Consider the following 25,230-nt stretch of genomic DNA (forward strand, 5'->3'; position numbering starts at 1 on the left):
CTAGAGAGACCTTTGACCTCTACCAAATCTTCAGACCAAAAGGGTGAGATCTTGTCTTCAGGAATCCTCAGACCCCACACTCCAGAGAGTTCCTGTCTCTTCCCCTTTATATTCCTCTCTCTGCCTAGCCATATCACTGGTCTCCACCTCTCTAGTGCTGGGATTAAAGGTGTGTGACTCCCAAACACTGGGATTAAAGGTGTGAGCCACCACCACTTGGTTCTGTTTCTTGATCGATCTTGTGTAGCCCAGGGAAGCCTTGAACTCACAGAGATCTGTCTGCCTCTGTCTCCTAAATCCTGGGATTAAAGGTGTGCGTGACCAATCCCTGGCTTCTAGTGGTTTAGCTTTGCACTCTGATCTTCAGGCAAGCTTTATTTATTGAAATACAAATAAAATATCACTGCATCCATGCTGTTTATTTAATGCCCACAGCAATTCTATGAAGCTGATGAAACCTCTCCCTACAGAAGAGTAAACGGGATGGGACAGACATGAGCAGATGAGAGTGTCAGGAGCAGCTCTTCCTAGGTTCACTGAGTCTCCCCCAGTTCTCACGTGACAAATGGAGCCCAGGCTTCAGGCTTGGATGTCTCCGATTCCCAGCTCTAGTGCTAGGGATCAAACACAGGGCTTTCTTTGCATGTTAGGCAAGTGCTCTACCCCTTTATATTCCTCTTTCTTACAAAACAAAAACAAAAACAAAAAAAAAACTACTCCTCTTTCAAAATACAGATGAGTTTCACTATTTTCAGAAAAATTAGAAGTTAGTCCTCACTTCAGGTAGCTTTTAAAAAATATTTATTTGAATAGCTTTTTTTTTCCTATCATAAAAATGTTTTAAATAAATGCTTTTCCTGAAAGTAGGTCTGTTGTCTGTTTTTACAAATAAAGTTTTACTGGCATACAGCCATGCCCACTAGCTTCTGTATTCCCTATGGCAGTTACTGAACTACAACCTCAGAACTGAGTAGTTGTGATGAGACTGGAATCCCTAAACCCCCAAAGCTTTCTGTTTGTCCACTTACAGAACAGTTTATTAATCCCTTCTTTGGAAAACACATTATTATTAATTATTTTTGAGGCAAGATTTCATTACATAGCCTTGCTTGGAACCCACAGAGATCTGCCTGCCGCTGCTTCCCAAGTGCTAGGATTAAAGATGTATTCCACAATGTTTGGCATTTGGCTGAAAGCCATACAGTGGATAAACAGGGGGAAAAAGCCTTTTATGTTTTCTTTAACTTTTACCACTTTGGGAACTCATCCTTTTTTTTCTGGAAATGTGTTGTTTGTGTACAGAGGCCAGAATCAATGTCAGTCACCTTCCTCAATTGCTCTCCACTTTACTTTCTGAGTCAGGGTCTCTCACTGACGCTGGAACTTACTCATTATATGGCCAGCAAAGCCCACGGATCTCCCTGCCTCTGTCTCCCCCTCAGGGCTGGTATTTCAGGTGCATGCCAGCACATTTACGTGGGTGCCAGGGAATCAAACTCAGTCCACAACACTGCTATTGTCTCCCACCCTATTTCTTTTTGTAGAGCCAAGTTTTTGCCAAATATGGATTTTTGTTTAGATAAGTTCCTTAGGATTTTTTTTTTTTTTTCGAGACAGGGTTTCTCTGTAGCTTTGGAGCCTGTCCTGGCACTAGCTCTTGTAGACCAGGCTGGCCTCGAACTCACAGAGGTCTGCCTGCCTCTGCCTCCCGAGTGCTGGGATTAAAGGTGTGCACCACCACCGCCCGGCTTCCTTAGGATTTCTTGCAGAGTATCTCTAATAGCAGGAGGCTTTCTCTGTCTGAAAATATCTTTATTATGGTCTAGATTCTAAAGACTGTCTCTGTGGAGTAGAGATCACCGAGACTTCCCGTCTCATTTCAGAGTGTCATTCACTGTTGCATGTACAGTTTTTGACAAGGAGATTCGTGTTACAGTTCTCTTCTGTTCTAAATGCTTGTCGATATACTGCTTCTCTTTCCTCTAACTCTTCTTAAGTCTGTATTTTTTTTCTTTACATTTTAGGGATTAGATAGTGTGTGGGTATTAAGTGGACTTACCCTGCCTGGAGTTCTCTGAGAGTCTTGGATCTGTGCTTAGATAACTCTTTTTTCTCTCTCTCTCTCTCTCTCCATTTGATTTTTTGAGACAGGGTTGCTCTGCATGTAGTCCTCCTGGATGTCCTGGAACTCACTCTGTAGATCAGGCTGGCTTCAGACTCACAGAGATCCACCTGCGTCTGCCTCCCGAGTGCTAAGATTAAAGACCTGTTCTTTCTCTTTTCTTTCTAACACTAATTACAGGCACGCTGGACCATCTGATGTCATCTTACAGCTCTTAGATATTCCATTCTCATTTTCCAGATTTTTGTGTTTGTTAGCATTATTTCTACTGATCTATCTTTAGCAATTATATCCCCTATCCCTTAGCTACACCCAGGCCTACTGATGAGCAAGTCACAGCAATTCTTTGTCATAGCATTCCCATTTGATTTATTTTTCTTGCAGTGTCTGTCTTTGGGATCCTCTAGCTGTTTACACATGCTGCCACCTATCACACCAAGTCAGGAGTTGGTAACCTTTTTCTATAAAGGATAAGGGAGAAAGTACCGCACGGCCTTCGAGTCACAGCAGAGGCTCTATTATACAGTCTTCTTTACAGGTGTGGATGCTGCTGCTCTCAGTTCAGAGGCCATACAAGCCATGCCTCGGTCTGGATTTGGCTGGGGGTCATGCGTTGATAGTCCTCTTAGACAGTTTAATGAAAGTAATCATATATTAAGTGCTTGGTTAATAGTTTTAACATCTGAATTGTCACTCAGCCTATTTGTTGTTTTTTTTTGGTCTGTGTTTGGTTGAATGTTGGACACTATGCGGAGAGCTATGGAGACTGAGGTGACCTCAATGCTGGGCCAGATTTGAGGATGAACTAATTTATTCGGAAGGTTAACTGAATTTGAGACTTCCATTGCTATGGCTCCTTTCAGTGACCACACCATCTAATGAGTTTCCTCCTTAGGACCTTCAGTTGCATGGCTTCTCAGCAGTCACCTCCACCTTCTGCATTTGGATGTCCCTGTATGTTTGGGCTATGGAACCTGGCTGTTGATTCTTTTTCAGCAGTGGATGGCTGTTGCTTATGACCTAACACTTGCTAGGCTAGGTAACTCAGAACCCTGGATCTGCTATTCTAAAACTAAGTACTTAAGCAGGTTGTATGTCTAGGGCTGGCTGTGACATTTCCCCTCATCCTTTTTATTTCTTTTTTTTCCCTGACAGGCAAATAACCCCACTGAGTCTTGTGATGGACAGACACCTCCAATGGCACTCTTAGAGGCTAATGCAGTTGTTTTTACCCTTCCTCCCAATAGGTGTTGTTTTCTTCCATTATTCTTAGTAACCAAGTTGCCTAAGGGCAATGAAGTGTGGTACCCACAATAGCTGAAGATTTTTGCACCCCTGTGAGAAAAGGGTCTGGCAGGGTCATGGGGACACATACTACTTTATGTCTGCAGCTCCTTAGGAAACTACCAGTTCACTATAAAACATATTTGAGTATAAATTATCCATGATGGGGTGTCCTCAGTGTTTTGTCTTGTTCTCTCGGGTGATCCTTATCCTCATTCACTGGAATGGCAGCCATCTGGCCCTTCTTGCCATGTCACAGGGATGCAGTCCTGGCATCTCACCTTAATCTAGAGAACAGTAGGGGAGTAGGCCTATTCCTTCTTGGATCAAGGTATCCTGGCTGTACTATGATCTCAGCTCACTGATGGACAAAACAAAAAACCAAAACCAAACAAACAACCCTCAAACCACAACAACAAACCCAAACAACAATAAGAATACCCCTATGCTTTTATAGTTTATTTTTTACTTTGTTGAGTAGAAATTCTTTCAATGTTCTAGGCAGAAAACCCCTATCAGGAAATTTATATTTTAGTAGTAAATTCACTGAGGTATAGTTTATCACGCAATAGATGACTCCACTCATTTTAATCGAACAGTTGAATGAGTTGACAAATGAGTACTCGCACCTGGCCTTGCCCATCTTCTCAACATGCCTACCTCTGTTTCCCCAGACAGTTCTCCTTCACCTCATCTTACCCCCTTATTCTCAGGTTTGAATACTCTGCATCCAGAGAGCAACGGGGCTCTCTCAAGCGTCTCTTTCAAGCCTCGTTTCAGTTCATTCCAGGGAAGCTTCCTAACTACTCTCTAGAAACCTGCAGCTTCCCACTTCATTCCATGTGCTCTCATTTCCCTTTCCTTCTCCTCTTTTCCTGCTGTAGCCACGGGACAGACATTGACACTATTTACTGTGATATGAAAGACTGAAGAGAAGAAAGCCCTGTGTTCACTTTTTGGACAAAGTAACAGTTTATGATTTAATCAATTGATGTGTAGGGAGTGATATTTTGTTTGTGTTTTAACAAAGCTTGCCTGAAAATCAGAGTGCAGAGCTAAGTCACTTGAGGCCAGGCAGTGGTGGCACACAACTTTAATCCCAGGACTTGGGAGACAGAGGCAGATGGATCTCTGTTAGTTCAAGGCCACCCTTGGCTACACAAAATTGATTTAGACTTAAGGGAAACGGAGTTCACACAAAGGTGATCCCAGCACTTGGGATCTCATGTCTCTAATCCCAGTACTAGGGAGGTGGAGACTGGAGTGATATGGCTGGGCAGAGAGAGGAACATAAGGCAGGAGGGACAGGAGTCATTGTAGTCTGAAGATGCAGTCTGAGGCAGTCAGTCAGAGGACACAGTCCAAGGAAGCAGTCTGAGGACAGGATCGCCCTTTTGGTTTGAGGATTCCGTAGAGGTAAAAGGTCTCTCTAGTGACTGGCTGCACTGTTTCTCTGATCTCTCAACTTTCACCCCCTAACATCTGACTTTGGGTTTTTATTAAGAACAATTAGAATTTCTACTACTAACATGGGTGGGATTGTCAAAGAAATCCCACTGAAGAAAACTGAAAGGCGCTGGTCTGAAGTGCAGCAAGGGCGGTCAGGGCCGGAAACACAATGTGAACAGTAAAGTGTGTCATCCAGAGGTTAGCGCGTTCTCTCAGTCATTTCCTGCCTCAGCTACCTAGGAAGTCACTCATGCTTCCTATGGTGGTCCTAATTACTTTATTCTGCTCCTTAACTCAGTTGGATGACACTGTCTTCTGTTCTGGACAGAAAGAATATGTACAGTGGGTGATGCAAATCTGGGCACCTGAAAACATGTCAACTCATTTGTAGATGTTGAAGGTGCTGGAAGATTAGTCATCCTATCTGAGCTATTCCATGTTACTGAATCTTAAAGAAAAACACCAACTCACAGTTCCATCAGCTACATTCCTCATCCCCCCCCCCCCACCAACAGTTTTTAACAGCCAAGGTCTGCTGAAGCCCCAGTTTCAAGGTAAAGTACAAAAGAGCAAAGAGGAAAGATGTTACTGATACATCCTTGTTGCAGAGATATTGTTACTATGTATCTAAATATAATGGACTCTCAATGTGCAGGGTTCTATTTTGGATTAAAGTATGCAGCAAAAAGTTGGTGGACTGCTGGAACCTTTATTCATTTTGAGTCTTAGGTTCTTCTAAGCGAATGTTGAAGACGACGTGGGATTTAGGATGAGAAGAGCTGGATTCAAGTGCCAGAATGACTTACCAGCTAAGTGATCCCTGCCAACCACTCCCCCTCTCTCTAAGGACTGTCTCCCTCCTGGGGCAGATGAGCAGTCAATGAGGGCTGCACTGGAACATCATTAACAATGACAGGCATATTCAGGGCATGTTCAGAGTGATCTAGCTATTAATTTGATTTTGTAAACTGAAAAGTAGTATACTGACCAATCTAGACACTGCACGCTTGCTGAATATAGGTTAAATGCCATGGAATGGTTTATTCCGACAATGCTGGGTAAGGAGGCACTGGCTATAAGGCCAGTTGCACAACTGCTTTACTTCCATGCATGGGTTCTGCAGTAAGGCCTCACTTGCTCCCCTCCACTCTGCTCTCATCCTTTTTGAAACACACCGAGCTAGAAATGGTGAAAGTTCAAAACTATACATTGTTTATGCATGTCCTTACAAAAGGATAAGACCCCCCCCACTCAGGACCTTTTCTTCTTCCTTTTTGTCAAGTAGCCCAGGTTGGCCCAGGACTTATGATCCTCTATCTTGGGCTCCTAAATGCTGGGATCACAGGGATGAGCCACCAAGCCCAGCTCTCAGAGACATCTTAGTGCCCACCAATAGCCTGGTTACCAACAGTAACCATTTTCGCCACTACTATGATACAGAATGCAGACTGACTGGACTCTGTAGGAGAGAGGAACTAGGAAGAGCTTCCTGCTTGTGTGTATTGTTAGATCAGATGGTTTTAGGGAGTAGGCATGGCCTTATTATTAGTCCATCTGACCTTGACTTCTGGCTCTATCATTTCTGAATTGGATGGCTGTGAGCCATCTGAACTTTCCAAACCTGTTTCATTATCTGTAAATTGAGGACTAAATTGAATACACCTCAGAGGTTTATTTTATAATAAAGATTAAGATAAGACATATAAATGCTAGGCAAGCAAGCAATAAAAGCAAAAATGAAGAAGGAGAAAAGAAACAAGTGGTTTAAATGCAAATTTAAAACTAAATCATCAAAAAGATGTGCTAGTTCACAAAGACCTACCGTCACCACAACTGTGACCACAGGGTTCCTGGCTCTGGGCTAGCAGGTTGTCAGAAACACGAAGAAAACCTTAGCTACAATAATGAAAAGAACTGGGAATTAAACAGCATTCCCTCCCTCCAAGAGATTGCAGGCATATATAATCACCCATCTACTGCACATACTGAAGAGGCCACCCAAAAAGGAAGAAAGGGATAGAGGAAGTGAAAGGGAAGGTGAGGGAAGAAGAAGGTACATGTACTGACTAATTTGACGTCAACTTGGCACAAGCTAGAATTATCTTAAAGGAGAGAATCTCAATTGAGAAAATGATTCCATAATTTCTTAATTAGTGATTGATAGGGGAGGGCCCAGCCCATGGTGGGTGATATCATCCCTGGGCTGGTGGTCCTGGGTTCTAAAAGAAAGGAGGCGGAGCAAGCCAGGAGGAGCAAGTTAGTAAGCAGCGCCCTTCATGGTCTCTACATCAGCTCCTGTCTCCAGGTTCCTGCCCTGCTTGTGTTCCTGCCCTCATTGTTTTTGATAATGAACTGTTGTATGGAACCGTGAGTGAAATAAACCCTTTCCTCTCAAGTTGCTTTGGTCATGGTGTTTCATCGTAGCAGCAATAACACTGACTGGGGCACTCTGGGAAAGGAAACTGGAGGAAAGCAAAAGCTAGGCTAGGAAGAGGACAGCCAGTCGGGCGGACACAGCGAATGGAATGTCACAGGATAGAGACACGGAGGCTGGAAAGGATTGCCACTATTAAACACTTTTATAATGCAAAGAAGAAAAGACTACTCACCACTGAAATATATTTATTTATTTATTTATTATGTATACAATATTCTGTCTGTGTGTATGCCTGCAGGCCAGAAGAGGGCACCAGACCTCATTACAGATGGTTGTGAGCCACCATGTGGTTGCTGGGAATTGAAATCAGGACCTTTGGAAGAGCAGGCAATGCTCTTAACCTCTGAGCCATCTTGTAGGCATAATCATTCAGCAAAGTGTCCCAAGCAGGATAAAAGGGCAGAAATCACGGCATGCCATCAGTACAGCCACAGAGGAGTCTCCTGGGAACCTCTCTGTACCAGGGCAGGTTACTTGCCATCTTACTGCCTAAGTCCCTTGAGGAGCTGTGACAAACTTGTGCCACCAGGTCCAGTTGAAAACCCTTACAGTAGCTTCACAGACCGTCTCTGTCCCCTCAGTATTATCTCAGATACAAGAGAATCTGACTACTGGGGTGGATGGATACAGCAGCCATCTCAGCTTAGGAAACCTGGGTCCGAGAGAAGCCCACCTACACTGTGACAGTTTAAGCTTCTGGGTTCCTATAAAGGACATACTTGGTCATGAGATCTATGAAGGACATACTTGGTCATGAGATCTATGAAGGACATACTAGGTCATGAGATCTATGAAGGACATACTTGGTCATGAGATCTATGAAGGACATACTAGGTCATGAGATCTCTTACTTTTCAAAGCCCCTAACGATTGCTTCTCACTAGGTATTTATAGTTCTTCCCAATATAGACTCAGCTTGCCAATCAAATGTCATTTTATCATAGCTCTGTATCGTAGTGGGGTTGCTTGGCGACACAGCTGACATTCCACCTTTGTTAGCTTTCCAGGGAGCTGAGCTAGAAGCCGGTTAGCACAATTTCTAATGCATATTGAGAAAGAATTTTGTTATCCCTTTAACTCACGAGCACCATGATTTTTAAATATAAGTGTTCACTTCCAAAAACACACAGATATAAATTTGTCAAGTGAGCTCTGCTCTACAAAGCTCCTCTTCCCAGGGAAAGGCAGTTTCCACCTGGCAGTCCAGTTCTGACACTGCCGTAAGCGTGCCTGTGCAGAGGATGGGTTCTGGGGCCTTTTTCTGAGAGTTAGGGTCAGAGCTGGGGCTGCGTTCTCCCATCCTTGGTGTTTGTGCTCTTTTCTTATTACAAAGCATACAATTAACATAAAATCTGAAACTGTAAATCCCAGTCTGTAGTTTTCACCTATCTTATTACAGAAGGCAGGACAACTTGTGACGGGTATCCCTTGGGTATTAATTTATTTCATAGTTTCATTAATACTAATATTCCTCAATTTAAAAAGAGATTATGGGGATGAGATGTGGCTCAGTGGTTATGGCGGCTCCCAACCGTTAACTCTAATCCCAGGGGATGCTCCTCTGGCCACCTTGGGCATTGCATGCATGTGGTACACGTACATACATGTAGGCAAAACAGCCATATACATTAAAAAAAAGAGTAAGAGTTTATGAAAATTAAATCTGGTGTGAAGAAGGAAGATTTGGAACCAGAGAAGTATTTTCATGCTCCCAACCAAGAAGATCAAACCCAAGGTTTCCTGTACGTTAAAGAAACCTTACGTAGCCGGGCCGTGGTGGTGCACATCTTTAATCCCAGGCAGAGACAGGTGAATCCCTGTGAGTTCAAGGCCAGCCTGGTCTACAAGAGCTAGTTCAGGACAGTTAGGATTGTTACACAGGGAAACCCTGTCTCGAAAAACCAACCCCCCCCCCAAAAAAAAACACCCTACTTTCCTCTGGGCTATCCCTCTGCTCTCTAGAGAAGAAATACTGACATGTAACCTGAGGCTTTTGGATATTCAAATAACAGTAAGTCTACCTGGAGCACTCAGCTGAAGAAATAACTCTCGTGCTGGGCTTTTGCACCGTGGCTGCAGTGGTGCTAACTAGAAAACGCCTGATGCTGGTGCACACTCCCGTGATAACCAAGATTTGGAAGAGGAGGAGATGCAGCCCATATTTTGCTCTAGTTGCAACACTGAGGGACACAGGAAAATACTAATTAAACCGCTAGCAATGAGTTGTTATTTTTTTTCTCCCTTCTTACCCATCTCCAGGGTCTCCTAAAGTTTCTGAGGCTGGCCTTGAACTCAAGACACTTCTGCTTCAGCCTCCGGATTGCTGGGATGAGCGGTTTGCTACAGCAGACTCCACTGGGGCTCCACTCAGTGTACTCTGAGAATTCCAGAGCATCCAGCAGCAGTTATGTCCTGTGGAGTGAGACTCTGGGCTGGTGGGGGAGTTAAGGCTGACTTTAGTTCAGAGCTCACCAATCTCCACCAGACTGGGCGGGGTGGGGGAAGGACAGGAACTCAGCCTACTTTGGTAACATGCCTTAAGGGGATGACCAGGAACTATGCACAGCAAAGAGGCCCTTAGAAGTCATTCCCTATTCCTACCCCAACTTGGAGCACCCTTCTAACTGGGTCTTTGAAACCCTGCAGGCAGCTTGTAGAGCCCTGGTAGGAGCCTGATGATTCTCACCTGAGAACAACAGCTAGCCTGGGAAAGGAGAGAACAAGACTCTCATAGAGAAATAACTCCCCCTAGATCTGACCAATGAACATCAATCTTTAGTCTAAAGGTGACTGATGACAACTAAGTACAGAAAATCAAGACGTTTCACAAGCAAAGGCTGGAGAGGCCAGAAACCCTAGGGAGGAATGGAGGAACCAGACATTTTCAGGGCTGCAGAGACGATGGCTTGGTAGGCGAGAGTGTGAGTTGGATTCTCAGAAGACAAATGAAGCTGGGCATGGCGGTGGACATCTGTAATTCCAGCATGCTAGCCTGTGGTGAGTCAGGCAGCCTGTGACACACTGATGTGAAAAAGAGACCCTGTCTCACATAAGGCAGAACCAAACCTGAGATGCTGACTATGGATCACACACCTTTAATTCCAGCACTAGAGAGGTGGAGACAGGAATGATATGGCTGGGGGAAGGGAGGAATATAGGTGCAAGGAGACAGGAACTCGGTTGCAGTCTGAGGTTTGGTGGAGACAGAGTCTGGAGATGCAGTCTGAGGACAGGATTACCCTTTGGTCTGAGCACTGGTAGAGGTAAAAGAACTCTCTAGTGGCTGGTGCCCTGCTTCTCTAATCTTCAGCATTAACGCCTATATCTGACTCCGGGTTTTTATCACTAATACCAATTAGAATTTGTACTACAGATCTCCTATCACCTTTCCCCCAGAAAACTGCTCTAGCTTATGTGCTCTACCAGAAGCAAGTGGATGGCACAGGAAGCTGCTAGATCCAAGAAGAACAGAGAAGGAATTCCCAGCTGCTCAGAAACAGCAGCAGACACTGGCAGCGGGAGCCTTAGGGAGGAGAGGAGCAGGATGCTGCCTGCTTCATCATTTTGAGAAGAGTTTCCGGTTCTGTCAGGAAGTCTCGAGCTGTGTTAGTGACCACACATTTGCAATATGTCACCAAGAAAGGCCTCAAATCTTCAGCATAATTGTAGCATGAACAAGGAATAACTCACTGAGACCTGTCTGCCTCCCCAGTGCTGAGATGAAAGGCATGCACCATCACACCCAGTCTGGCAAAAGATTTAAGTGGAGCTTCACAAAACAGGAAATCCGAATGCTGGATCTACATGAAACTTGCCTATGCGCACTAGCAATCAAGGAATTTCAGGGTAAAATTATAATGAGATGCTGTCAGAGGATGGTAAAACTGGGTGGAGAAGCCCTGACTTCAATGGCAGTGCCCGTGGTGACCTCTGTGGTTTGATACACATCACCTGGCAACTCTGCATGTGTCAGGTGCAGGATGCTCAGGCCCAGTTGCTGGTGCTCTTCTGGGAGGTGTGTAAGCCTTAGGAGGTTCTGCCTGGCCCACAGTCCTTCCTTTACTCTGTTTCCTATTTACCATGAGGCAGTCTCCTCTTCCACATGTTTCTGCTGGTACGGTGTCAACAAAGGTGAGGACTAAGGTCTGAGACCTCAAAAACTTTGACTTAAAATGCATCTTCCCTCTTTTAGGTTGCTCCCTCAGGCATGTCAGTCACAGTGACAGAATGCTAACTAATAAAGACAGACACCTTAGAGGAAGATAGGGACATGTGCACTCTTGGTGAAATTATAGATCCATGCTTAAAGGACAATTTAACTATCAAATATCTTCCTAAATGTAACCCGCACATAGTAAGAATACTCTGTGATTCTTACTAGCTACTTAAAAAAATATTTATGAATTCCAAAGAATCAGAAATCACTAATAGAGCAATAAAAAAAAAAGCAAAACTGGTTTTGGAGAGGACAGGAAGTAGCCAAACATATAAAAATGTTTAAGCACACTAGAGAAGCTAATTTGTGATGAGGTCGGGTGGTGGTGCATGCCTTTAATCTCGGCACTCGGGAGGCAGAGGTCAGGCCAGCCTGGTCTACGAAGCAAGTTCCAGGACAGCCAGGGTTACACACAGAAACCCTATCTCGAAAAACAAAATGGGAAAAAAAGTAACACCAATTTTTGCTATAAAAATGACAAATATTAATAATTTTGACACTCAAAGCTACAAAAACAAGAGCGTCCCATGGGTTACCTGTGGAAACCCATATTACACCGATGTACAAATTGTATCATATTTCTGAAAAGCAATTTGGCAGCCTGCATCAGCCTGTACTTAATCTTGAAAATATATAGATATCCTCTAATGGTAAGAACCAGCAAAATTTCAGTTTTAAAACTATACCCCAAAGTAAGCCAGGCACAATGGCATACATCTGTCATCCCAGAACCTAAGAGGTGGATGGAGACATAGCAAGTCTCAACAATGCAGAGAGTTTGAGGCCATCCTGTCTCAAAAAATAGACAGACAAAAAGAGACTAAAATTGTAATTTTAAATGTGAGATTATTTACAAGTTGCTCATTAGTTACAAATTGATAAGGAACACTGGAAATGATAAAAATGAACAAAAATGTAATAATGGTTAAATATATTTTAGGACATCTACAGAACAGCCCAGGTACGTATTAAACTTGGAGATATTAAAAGGATTGATAATGAGATAAATGTTCAGTAAAACAGAATACAGTACTGTATTAAGGAAACCATGGAGCAGAGCATGTGGACAAACAGACTACAGTGGTTATCGCAAAGTTTGTGTAAACATAGTCCACGCCAGAGGGATTCACTGTTGGTAGGTTGTTCTTACTACAGTGCTAAACTGAACTTTTTCACCTTTACTACTTAAAAAAGAATCCGGATGAGTGTAGTGCCCATGCCTATAAATCCCAATGCTTCGAATGGGGGCAAGACTAAGAGTGTGAGGACAAACTGGGCTACTCAGTGGATCTTATGTCAAAACAAACAAACAAACAAACAAACAAATGACTGAATGAGTACAATGGAGACTAAATGCCACCACGTACACTTACCAGGTCAATATTTTGCATTATATCTTGAAACGAAGGATGGGTTCGGAATTGCTCAAAGAGGTCCCGTTTGTAGAGTAAGGCATACACCAGGTTTGGGTTGTGGTGGAGTGAATTTGTCAGGCAGGAGTTGATGATCTCCAGCATCATTCGGATCACTTCTTCGATGACACTGAGGTCCTGTGCCTTATGAAGAAAGGAAACCCCAACAGGGAGTCAGTGTTTGTTCCCCCCCACAAAGACATTAGAATACAAATGACCACTGACAATCTTAACAGCACTGGAAAGCCCTTTAAGATTTTGTCAAGGATTTTAAAGAATTTTAGGTTCATCAGTTACTAAAGGATGGGAGTTAAAATTAACTAGTATGGGATAATTGAAATTTTATATAATAAATTAAATACTAGCCAATCCAGAGGGAAAACTGCAGTCTACTTAGCTCCCACTTTGAGAACCTTATTTGTATCCTCTGCCTAAATCATTATATTAACATGTGTAGCACAGGGCTGAGGACTCTGCTGTGGAATATCCTCTTGTACACTATACAGATTTGTCACTTGTATTGGTTTAATAAAACACTGATTGGCCAGTAGCTAGGCAGGAAGTATAGGCGTGGTGACCAAACTAAGGATTCTAGGAAGAGGAAGGGAAAAGCCAGAGGAGTTGCCAGCCAGATGCAGGAAATGAATGCGCCATGCTAATAGAGGTACCGCCACATGGCAGAGCATAAATAAGAAATATGGGTCAACTTAAAATCTAAGAGCTAGTTAGTAATAAGCTTGCACTACTGGCTGAGCATTTTGTAATTAATATAAGTTCTGTATGTTTATTTGGGATTGGGAGGTTGGAACAAAAGAAAACTCTGTGGCTGGAGAGATGGCTTAGCGGTTAAGAGCACTGGCTGCTCTTCCAGAGGTCCTGAGTTCAATTCCCAACAACCACATGGTGGTTCACAACCATCTGTAATGAAATCTGGCGCCCTCTTCTGGCATGCGGGCATATATGCAGGCAGAATGTTGTATACATAATGAATAAATAAATGTTAAAAAAAAAAAGAAAAACTCTGCCTCTGATTACATATGGTTACAACAGTGCCCAACGTGGTGCAAGAATTTCCACATAACACCTTCCCCGCCCCCAAAAAAAGAGGATTTTAAACATGGCTTCTTGGTAGCTGCATTTTCTTGGGTGGGCTCTCTATTACAGTTTTGGTTGGCATAGGACTTGCAATGTAGCTCAGATTATCTTGGAACTAACAGAGATCCACCTGCCTGCAAAAGCTCTGATTTAATGAATGTATCTAATGCTATTCTTTAATATATTATAGTTTCGCTGCATTTATATAAAATGGCAAGAAAATACAGTTTCTATCTGGGGAAATAGAGTGAAGATATTTTACATGACATCAAATTTTGCTGGACTGTAAAGCAGTTTTGGTATTTTAATGTTGTGAGGTGATCAGAACAGAAAAATAAGAAATTATATATAATTTAGAAGTTCAAGCTTAAATCAGAATGGGTCACTGACTATAATAGCTTTCTATCAATATCTCTTTTAACATACAACATTGTAAATAATTTACATTATTAAAATTTCAATATAAAGTTGACTCTAAATCACAGCACATGAGATAAGGTCAATTTCTTCTTGATCACAGCCTGGGTGAAACTCTAAATATTTAACTAGTATGCACCATTAGTCCTATTGGATGCAGGTTGCACACAGATCAGGCGGCCCTTAGGCTGCACCAGCTGGATGCCAATTATAGTTATTCCCATAAGGGCTCTTAAAGGCACTAATTCTTGAGAAATAAATGAGGTTGACTTGAAGAAGGTATCTACATTGATTGGTTTTAATTATGTCCCTAAATTTGTACCAAGAACTGCTACAGACATCATTTTATTTAAACTAGTAATTCTTCAGCTCAGTCATGAGTTAGGAAGTCTGCAGTATGATCCTAAAGTGTGCTCTGGAGTTGCTGGGCAGTAAGGCTAGTGGCTACTGCAGTGCTAGACTCCTCGCCCTCTTATGTCCATCCTAGTGGTCAACTGGTCTATTCTTGAATACACAGCACACAGCTCTGGCAACTAGTCCATTTTCATGGTAAGTGGCAGCAGTTCTTTGCTAACTATGTTAATTATCCTTTAAGAAAGAGCCAGGGATCCTACTGTGTTGTTTCCTAGAAACGAAACCACTCTGTGGGTCTCTGCATCCCACTGGAAGATCAACTGCAGCTTCCAGGCACCAAGCAAATCATGAGATAATCAGGGTAAATTACATGCCAGGGGAATTCAGATTTGCTAAAAACAACAGTATCAAACTTTTGGTTAATTCTACTTTCCAAGAAATGCCATCCCAATAAATACAATATGCAATTTAATTTGAATCTTCAAGTTGCCACTTTGACTGGATTCTGAGGCAGGTACCCATAGGACATGACATGAAATCAATAAGGTTCTTTTTGTTTCATTTTAAAAAGCGTTATTAGGCAATAATCACTACTTGTAAATGGATGAAAAATTAGCATGAAATTAATTGGAGTGTTTCTTTTTAAAGACAGTACCACTTAAATCCCAGGACTTACTTTAGATAGATCTAAAAGGTCATTTAATCATGTTATTCCACATTACTTGGTTTTTAAAAATGGTGCTGGGAATTGAGCTCCAGGCCTTGAGTATGCTAAGCATGAGCTGCCACTGAACTAAGCCTTCAGCCTGCTCCAGATATTGTTTTGCATGGAGCTCCCATTCAGTTGCATTTGTAAAGCCCTTAAGATGTGTGACGTGAGGTTGAGTGGGAATTCCAAGAGACGTGGTACCTGACTTCTTTCCAAAGTAGGAACTTGTAGACTTTGAAGTACTTAAAAACAAAGGGAATCATTTTTACATTATATATTACTACCAAATGAGAAAAAGAAAAGGCAAAGAACTTTTTTCCAAGACAGGGTTTCTCTGTGTTGTCCTGGCTGTCCTGGAACTAACTCTCTCTGCAAACCAAGCTAGCCTCAAACTCGAGAGTGTTGGGATTTAGATGTAGGTTACCATGCTAACTTGACTGCCAGTCCAACAACCAGCTCGAACTGTGTTTCTGGCAAAGTTGATTTTGAGAGAATGGGTAGAACATGGTTATTTAAATAAAAAAAGTATTTTTATAAAGCTTATTTTATTCTATAGTGTAAATCAGTTTTCTGTATACTATCCCCCAAAGAACCAGTTAAAATTTAATGAAAGTACAGGGCTCTAGAGATGGCTAGGTGGTTAAAACGCTGCTTTCAAAGAGGACCTGGGTTCAGTTCTGAGGATCCCAGGGTGGCTCACAGTCAGTTCCAGGGATCTGATGCCCTCTGACTTGTGGGCACCAGACATGCATTCAGGTAAATGTTCATACACATTTAAAAAAAAATCTTAAAATAAAATAAAGTAAATTTTGTCTCATTTAGGACTAAAGAAAGATATCTGGGTAAGCTTGCATATGCTTTTAGTCCCAGAACTTGGAGACCGAAGCAGGTGGATCCCTTTGAGGCCAGCCTGGTCTAATTACATAGTTCCAGGCTGCCAAGTTCCAGACCCTATCTCAGAAACACAAACATAAAATGAAATAATACTCAGGGCAGATAGGAAATTCTCATAATCTAGGATAGTCTGAGCTACAGGGGAAATTCCTACTTCAAAACCAGAAGTCCATGCCATGGTTCATGAGTAGAGCAACCAAGTTTTCGGAGGCAACAAAAATGGGGGCCTTCTTGATGCACAGTCTGTCCTTTTTAGCTAACATGCAGCTTACATGGCAGGAATGGAGCCCAGAACAAGTCAGCAAGCCAACGTGTGTGTGTGTGTGTGTGAGACCCTGAACAATCCCAGTCTTAGGCATTTCTGACTGAAAGCCCAACAACTCTATGTTAAGTAGTAACTCAATACTGATGGATAAGTCGGCAGTTGTGGGAATATTTTACCCAGTTAACAACACTCAGAGTTGCCTCTCATTTATAAACTTCCTTTTCCTTTTAAGAGGGAATTTATACAGTTTCAAATCATTTATTTTTAGTTTCCTTAAGAGACACATATGTATTTTGTTTGTATTAGTTTTGGGGGAATTCCAAGAAAGCTGCCTAAATTTCCTACATTTTCAGCAGAAAATAAAACCTTCAACAAAATTAATGTGACTTTGCCAAAGGTGGGGCGGGAGGAAGTGCACAGGCTCGGCTCTCTGGCTTTCAAAGGCCATCTTTCGGTGACAGACTCTTGTCATCTTTATGTTGTCAATGCACTGGCACCCACTGAAAAGCTTTGTGACCGTGTCATTTCTAGCCAGACCTGGATCTGTCCCAAAACATCCAGCTTGTGATAGATAGACCTGGCTTTGTATCACACACAAATCATAGCCCAAGAATAAGCCTGGGACCAAAGGAGACAATAGGTAACTTTAATAAAGTAGAGAAGCAGGTGAAGTGGAAGCAGAGTCTGGGAATGTAAAAGCCTGGGGTCTTCCTCACCTTTCCTTGGACACATTCTGAATGTGGCCCACGGGCCTCAGCTAGAGCCCCAGGAGCAGTGATTTACATCATACTGGTGTGCTGGCACTGGTGGCACCGTGGCCAGTAGGGGACATTGGTTAACTTCACATAGTTTTCCATAACAGGAAAATGGTCATACAATTCTTAAAAAAGGAATGTTTCGATCAAGGCCCAGCTGTCTGCCGACTGGACTTTGCAGCATGAGCTCGAGAGGGGGCTGTTACTGGACCAGAGCACAGCCCAGAGCGGCTTTGCCCTGACTGGCAGCTGCAGTGGCTCCTCTGCCCGTCAGGCTCCAGTAGCTCTGAGTGCTATTTGGAGCAGGGCTGGCCACCTTCACCCGGCTTCTGCCAGCAGCTGAGACTGCACATGCGCCAGAGCCTGGTAACTGAAATGGTCACCTTCAGAATCAGCACGCATTTTCATTCTTAACAAACACCCTCCCACGTCCTGTAATAAGTAAGATGTTGAGTAAGCCTCAGTAAAACAACACCCTGGGGAGATGCGCCTTGTCTCAGACAAATGCACAAAGACCCAACCCTCGCCTGCTCTTTCTGCAGTATCATCTCACCAGGGCAGTACAGCGGGCCAAGTCAGTTAACTTAGTTATTCGCAAAAACAAGTGCTTTATGTGAGTTCTAAAAATCTCTTCTCACTCAAGTCTCAGCCTCTGTGAAAAATGCAAACATTACTCAACCCAGAAAGCAAATTTTCTTAGAGTTACCAAAAGTCTGATCAGCATAAAAAATTCCTCAGAGTGACCCCAAACCAACCCAATTAAAAATTTGCGTTTGGTTCTTCCACTGTGTTGAGTGTGGCTACTGCTGGCTTTAAGGCAGAACACCATGGCCAGTGAGAGGAAACGTACAAGCCTGAGTGCCAGGACTATGCCAGGACTAAGCTGCCATGCTGAGTCAGTGGTGCTGAGGACGATGGCACACGGAGCAATTGGGCAGCATGCGGCAGCTTAGACTGGCTTTGAGTTCCTGGCTTGCATGGACTTGGGCAAGTCACTCTGTTGGGTTTCAGTTCCTTCTAATGGGCTCTGTTAGGTGAAGGGGGGTGGGTGTGTGTGGGAGAGGACGCACCAGGGACATGGACTTGGGTTCCTGCTCAGGATGTGGGACATGGAAAAATGCCTCTCTTATTCTATAATCAGAAAAGCCAGAAAGTTTGCATAATCTGAAGTCTTCTTACACCCAACAGGGATGACTCTGTAGTCAACCAGATAAAATGATCCATATGGAGAGCTTTGCCACAGGAGCAAGGCAGACTAGAACATCCTCACCCAGGCTGGTGCAGAACATGGTCTCCACAGACCCACAGGAATTCAGCTGGGCTACATATGGAAGCTAGGGTGAGCTGGAAGGTCAGGACCCCAAATGCAGTGGATGCAAAAGCTGGGCAGCAAATCCTCCACGCCAAGGGTACACAGGCAAACTTCCATTGCTTCCAGGGAGAAGCAGGAACCCACCCACTCAGCCCTAAATCTGAGGGAGGACACTTTCTCTTATCACCAGGACATGAGCCAACACCCATTTATGCTGGTAGAGGAACAGAAGCTAACAAAACCAAAGATCACCCTCAGCACTGGGTTCAATACCCTATATTCCTATGGGGGAGAGAAAGAGACAGACAGACCTGTTACCATTGGGGAAGGGAAAGAAAAACCACACTTCTAAGACCCAAGCATACAGAGGGATTCAACATCTGAGGCTAGACTATTAGAGGCATCCTTCTTCCAAGCCCACTGCAGAGACAGTTGAAAAAAGAGGGTAATAAAGGGACACTGAAAAAAATCTGATGCCCCAGTCTCCCCTTTTCAAGTGTAAATAAACTGTTGGGAGATTCTGCAGCAGGTGGCACACTGCAGATACAAATCCCAATGTCAGTTCACAAGTCCTTAATGGACCCAAATCCCAGAGGAGGTGTACCGGCTTATAAGCACAAATACCTGCAAGTTTCAATTTCTATGTCTTAGTTATAATGGCCAGCGTCCAAACAAGTTATGAGAAGCATGGCATCAATCATATAGCGTGCAAGTACAGTGAAGAATACAACTGTAGGCAGATGGGTGCTGGAGAAGGACCGCTGATCCAGACAGAGCCTCACACTGGCTGCCACTTAGAGAAGAGACGCTGAGAGGGTGGCATCTCAGGGTGCTGTGGAGACCCTGGGGTAGGATTGCCCAGGGATGGGGATATAGCAGAATGAGCACAAGGCTAGCGTTAGGCCAGCAAATTTGAATCCCTTGTTTAAGTAGCTATCTGTTCTTAGTAATACATGGGACCTCTGAGCCTCAGCTGTTCCACCTGAAAAATGAGAGTACTACTTCTTTTATAGAAGGTGAAGATTGAGGCTTTAATCTCAGCACTCGGGAGGCAGAGACAGGCAGATCTCTGTGAGTTCAAAGCCAGCCTGGTTTACAGGACAGGCTCCAAACGCTACAGAGAAACCCTGTCTCGAAAAACCAAAAAAAAAAAAAAACCAAAAAAAAAAAAAAAAAAAAAAGAAGAAGAAGAAGAAGAAGGTGAAGATTGAATGATATATTTGAAACATTTGTAGTTTTTCCTAGCAGGACTCCTTACAGTAGCTATTACAATGAATGAGTATGTTTTATGAATGAATAGGCTGAGACATGCAGGAGCTGTAGGAGACGGGTGGAGGAGGAGACTCAGCAGTGAAGGGGCTTGGATGGCAAACGCAGGGGTCTAGAAGAGAGAAAACTGAGCACTTGGGTCACAGGTCACAAGGGATGGGCTCAGGGCTGTAGGACCTCCCAGCTATGATAGCCTAAGGGTTATTCACACCCATTCTGGTGGGATGAAAAGCACAGGGGAACTTCAAGTAGTCCCAGGAGAGCAGTCCCGGGAGGCCAGGCAGGGCACTGACAGGCACTGACACGGGGTCTAGGGGTGCTGCGTTCCAGCACCGCCACTGTGATGAGCATGACATGGAGAGTCGGCGGCAAGGACTTGCTCTGTGGCTGAAGCTGTGGAGGACGTTTCTACCACAGCAGCATGCTGGGCAAAGCCACTCCAGGGATAACAAATGTCAACATAGACAGGTAGCAGAGAAAGGCAGGCAAGGACCCAGCAAGACTTAATACAACAGCAAAGTTAGCAAACTCTAAGACTCAGTTTCCTGCCAAGAAAATGTACTGAAACCAGCCCAAGAAGCAATCAAGCAGAAAAACAAAAACAACACCACAGACCATAAAAAATAGATTTCGAATCCAATTTTTTTCTAAAAAAAAAAAAAAAAGATTTCTAGAACATAAACACTTAAAATGCAAAAAGAATTCAAAATGTCTTTTTTCCCCCATTTTCAATTTTATGTATATGAGTGTTTTCCTGTATGTATGCCTGTGCACCACATGTGTGCCTTGTGCCCAGGGAGCTCTGAGGAGGGCTTTGGACACCAGAACTGGAGTTACAGACAGTTGTGAAGTGCCACATGGGTGATGGGAATTAAACCTGGTCCTCTGGATGGGCAGCCAATGCTCTTAATTGCTGAGCCATTAATCCAGTCTCAATGTAAAGAAATTTTTAAAGGGATAGAAAAAGAAAAAGGAAATTATTTTCACAATCTTCATAGAGAGACAGGAAGAAAGTGAGTATGTGTGTGTGGTGTGTGGTATGTGGTGTGTGGGTGGGTGGGTGGGTGGTGCCTCAAAACCCTTCAAAGAAAAACCAAACAGCTTTGAATGGGAGAGAGATTTAATGGAATGAGAGCAGGGACTCCATACACGGAAGAAAGATGGAAGACAACAAAGAAAAACATTAGCATCATGTCGCAAGAGTCAAAATTGTAGAAGAGACCTTAGAAGTCACTAAGAAAACATGAATAGCTCAGAGTCAATGGAACTGGTAATGAAGAATTGCAACCAAAGGTGCATTTAAAGAAAACACAGCGAGAAAGGTGCTGCAGCAGAATGAGGCACCTATATGCAGACCCCATGACCTAGGTCTGAATTATGGATCATGCACCTGGCAGGAGACAATGGACTCCTAAGAGGTGTCCTCTGACCTGCACGTGTGCTCTGTGGTGTGTGTGTGCCTGCACACACTCGCACACAAATAAATGCAATAATGAAAAATAAAAATCCAGTCTCTTAATTTTTTTTTTTCATATCAGGTAGATTACTGTGAGTTAGAGGCCAGCCTGACTAAACAAGCTCCAGGCTAGTCAGGACTACATAGTGAGACCCTGTCTCAAATAACTGAAAACAAACCACCCAACTTTTTAATTGTGTGTCTGTGTGTGAATACGTGCATGTGAGTGGAGGTGCCCAACGGCGCACTAAATGGAGTTATCAGTGGTTGTGAGCTTCTGGGAACAGGGTGTGCTCCCTCTCCAGCCATTCAAAACACAAAATCATATAGGCAATCACACAGAGAAAAACTGGACAGTAAACAAAAAAAAAACCCCAAAGAAAGCAGGATGGAAGAAATGATAATACAAACCTAAGAGAACAGATTAGAAAACAAAAAGTAGCATATTTCTTTCTGTCAAATGCAAACAAAAATAGACATGATGCTGACAAGAGAAAGGAAAACCCTATCATGCATTCAGAGATGAGGAAGCAAATACGTGACATTCACCAGGGACATTTTCAGCTTCCCAGCCTGGAGACAGCCGCCTTTCCAATGCTTTCCCAGGGCTCTTCCTCTGTGGTGTTTCTCTCTCCCTGTAAGGCCACCAGCTCTATCAGACAAGGGCACCATCCTTATGATCTTTTAAAATCCTAACTACCCACTAAGGCCCAGTATTCAGACACAGCTCTGGTGGTAAGGGCTTCAACATTTGCAGTTTGGGGAAACACAATCAAGTCCCCATCACAGAAGAGGACTAAAAGGAACCGTCCAATCTGGTGTGGGAAACTGGCTGGACCCCTCTGAAGAACGCTTGCCAAGAAAGACAAATTCGTCTGTTTCTATGCAATTCTTAAGTGAAAGTGCCCATCTCCAGTAAGTATGAGGAAAAGAGAACAAATTAAATGGGGGCCAATAGCAAATAAAAAACAAAACAACAAGACAAAGCACGCTTAGAATAGGGAAGATTCTTCACAAGTGGTTGGACTTCTGCAATATGATAATGACTAGGGAAGAAAAGGGAAGTGGATTGCTCTAATTTAAAGTCTTAGGAGACATAACGACCAAATGTGTGAATTTTAATTCTAATTTTAGCACACTGCCATGAGCCATTTTTGAGAATTCAAGAGAAATATGATTATGCTACATGAGAGTATGCCTCGGGAATATTACTGCTTTGTTGGGTATGATAATGGTGTGTGGTGGTTGGAATGAGAATGGCCGCATAGGCTCACAGGGACTGGCAATACTGGGAAGTGTGCTGTCCGCAGGAAATGTGTAACTGGGGTGGGCTTTGAGGTCTCAGCTGATTCTCTTCCTGCTGCCTGGGGATCCAAGTACAACTCTCAGTTACCTCTCCAGCACAACATTTCCCTGCATAACCAACCTTGCTTCTTGCCATGATGATAACGGACTAAACCTCTGAAAATGTCAGTCAGCCCCAATGAAATGTTTTCCTTTTGTAAGAGTTGCCGTGGTCGCCGGGCGGTGGTGGCGCACGCCTTTAATCCCAGCACTTGGGAGGCAGAGGCAGGCGGATCTTTGTGAGTTCGAGACCAGCCTGGTCTAGAGCTAGTTCCAGGACAGGCTCCAAAACCACCGAGAAACCCTGTCTCGAAAAACCAAGAAAAAAAAAAAAAAAGAGTTGCCGTGGTCATGGTGTCTCATCACAGCAATAGACACCCTAATTAAGACATGGTGTGAGATTATAAAAGAAAATGGCATTATTTTTGGAGATGTATATCCAAGTATGAAAAGATAAAATTTCAGGATTACTATAAAATACTTTAGCAAAAAAAGACTAAATATTTATATAAAAATATATAAGACTACAGAAGCATTTTAAAAATTATTTATTTATTTATTTATGCTTATGTGTATGAGTGTTTTGCCTGCATGTTTATATGGGTAGCATATGCATGCTTGGTGTCTTTGGAGGCCAGAAGGTATTGGCTCTCTGGAGTTACAGATGGTTGTGAACCACCATGTGGTTGCTGGGAATTGAACCTGGGTCCTCTGAAGGAGCAGCTAATGCTCTTAACTGCTGAACCATCTCTCTAGACCCAAGAACAGTTTCTTGTTGTTACTTATTTACTTAATGTGTATATGGGGTGGGGCTCTTAGTGCGAGCCCTTAGACCAGAGGACAACTTCTAGGAGTTACTTCCTCCTTCCACCGTGTGGGTCCTCAACTCAGGTATCAGGCCAACCACAGCACCTTACCCTGCTGAGCCATCTCCCCAGTCCCCATTCTGTTCTTTCTTAAACCAGAAGCATAATTACGACTTCAAAAGATGGTAAAGATTATTCAAAAGTAAAAGTAAAAACCGATGCCATTAAAACACTCAATACTGCATATGCAGATCAGATTCAACACTGTAATGAAGAGTTTCAACTTAAATGACAACTTTCAAGAACCTGGAAGCTGTGGAGTAGGCCTGTTCACGTGACCACAGTGAGTCATCAGAGGAGAAAGGTCTACTATTCGCCAGATCCAGAAAAGGAATCACAGCGTGAGCAGCTGTTCCTGTATGGAAGAACGCGACCAGGACAAAGGGGTGTGCTGACGTGGTGGGAAAATCCAGAATAGGGGTGGGAGAGCTGGCTCAGTGCTCTTCCAGAGGACCTGAGTTTGGCTCCCACAGCCCATTTTGGGCAGTTTACAACTCCAGCCTCTAGGTCCAGCTCCAGGGTCTACCATCTCTGACTGCTAGAGAGAAAGCGTACACATCCACGCAGACACAATTAGTATAATAAAACATTTTTAAAATGCAGAATGGACACAAATACTAACTAAGGAAACATTTAAGAACAAAACATTAGCCGGGTGGTGGTGGCTCAGCACTAGGGAGGCAGAGGCAGGTGGATCTCTGTGAGTTCAAGGCCAGCCTAGTTCCCGGAAAGGTTCTAAAGCTACAGGAAAACCATCTCAAAAAACAAACAAACAAAGAAAAAACCAAACAACAACAAAAAGAACAAAACATTAAGATACATTCAGTTTTCTGAGTAAAAATGTGCATTAAAATACTGAGATCTTAAAAAACTTAAATATTATTGTTACATTAAATAATTTATTAGAAATAAGTCAAAAATACTCCAAGTCTAATGCTGTGACCCTACCTGAAACAGGCGAGCCTAACTGAAGACAGCCTGACTCGGGTACTACGTCACACTGTATCCCACCATGATGATTAAAGGGTGGGGTTAGAGTTGCCCAGTGAGCAGGACCAAGACCCATGCTTTTGTCCAGGTAACTACTAAGACCCACAATCCAGTCAAGGTCCATGGCAATGAGGGTGACTCAGTCTGTACCTACAGTTAGAGCAAGGGCTCACTGATGTTGCCATGGGAACTGTCTACTGCCCAGCAATTACCATTCAAGAACTTCAAGAGGTGGCCCTGTACTAAATTTGCAATTTATTTCTTCTGGCAGAAATTGATTTCAAAAGCAGTCTGAAGATCTTTATGTTAACATAAGATCTAAATGAGAACATTGGCCACAGCAAACGTCAGGAAATCTCCAGTGCAAGTTTGAGTGGGTTTTCATTTTCTAAACCTCTAAGGCACCCAAAGAACATAAAGAACCCATTTTCAACTACTGTTGCTTGTGAGTATATGCTTAAAGATTCAAAATTTTCATTCATTGTAATGTCTATAAAGACACAATCGACAGCTATGCTATCAATTGTGGCGGAGTTGGGAGTGAGAGTCTGCAGCCTAGATAAGGTCAGAGCAGACGGCCCCAC

The 25,230-nt window shown here is 43.2% G+C and overlaps 1 protein-coding gene across 2 annotated transcripts in view; it reads right to left on the reverse strand.

Annotated features, from left to right (window-relative positions):
* The window catches only part of Dym (dymeclin), a 262,580-nt gene that overhangs the window by 58,014 nt on the left and 179,336 nt on the right, over positions 1–25,230 (reverse strand). For both annotated transcript variants that reach the window (XM_041639282.1, XM_041639281.1), the window contains one exon: positions 12,882–13,064. In XM_041639282.1, the coding sequence (XP_041495216.1) occupies positions 12,882–13,064 (183 nt within the window). The remainder of the gene's footprint in view (positions 1–12,881; positions 13,065–25,230) is intronic.

The sequence above is a fragment of the Microtus oregoni genome, unplaced genomic scaffold (assembly GCF_018167655.1).
Source record: "Microtus oregoni isolate MIOR12 unplaced genomic scaffold, Mior012 000057F_ref0000458, whole genome shotgun sequence".
Lineage (NCBI taxonomy): Eukaryota > Metazoa > Chordata > Mammalia > Rodentia > Cricetidae > Microtus > Microtus oregoni.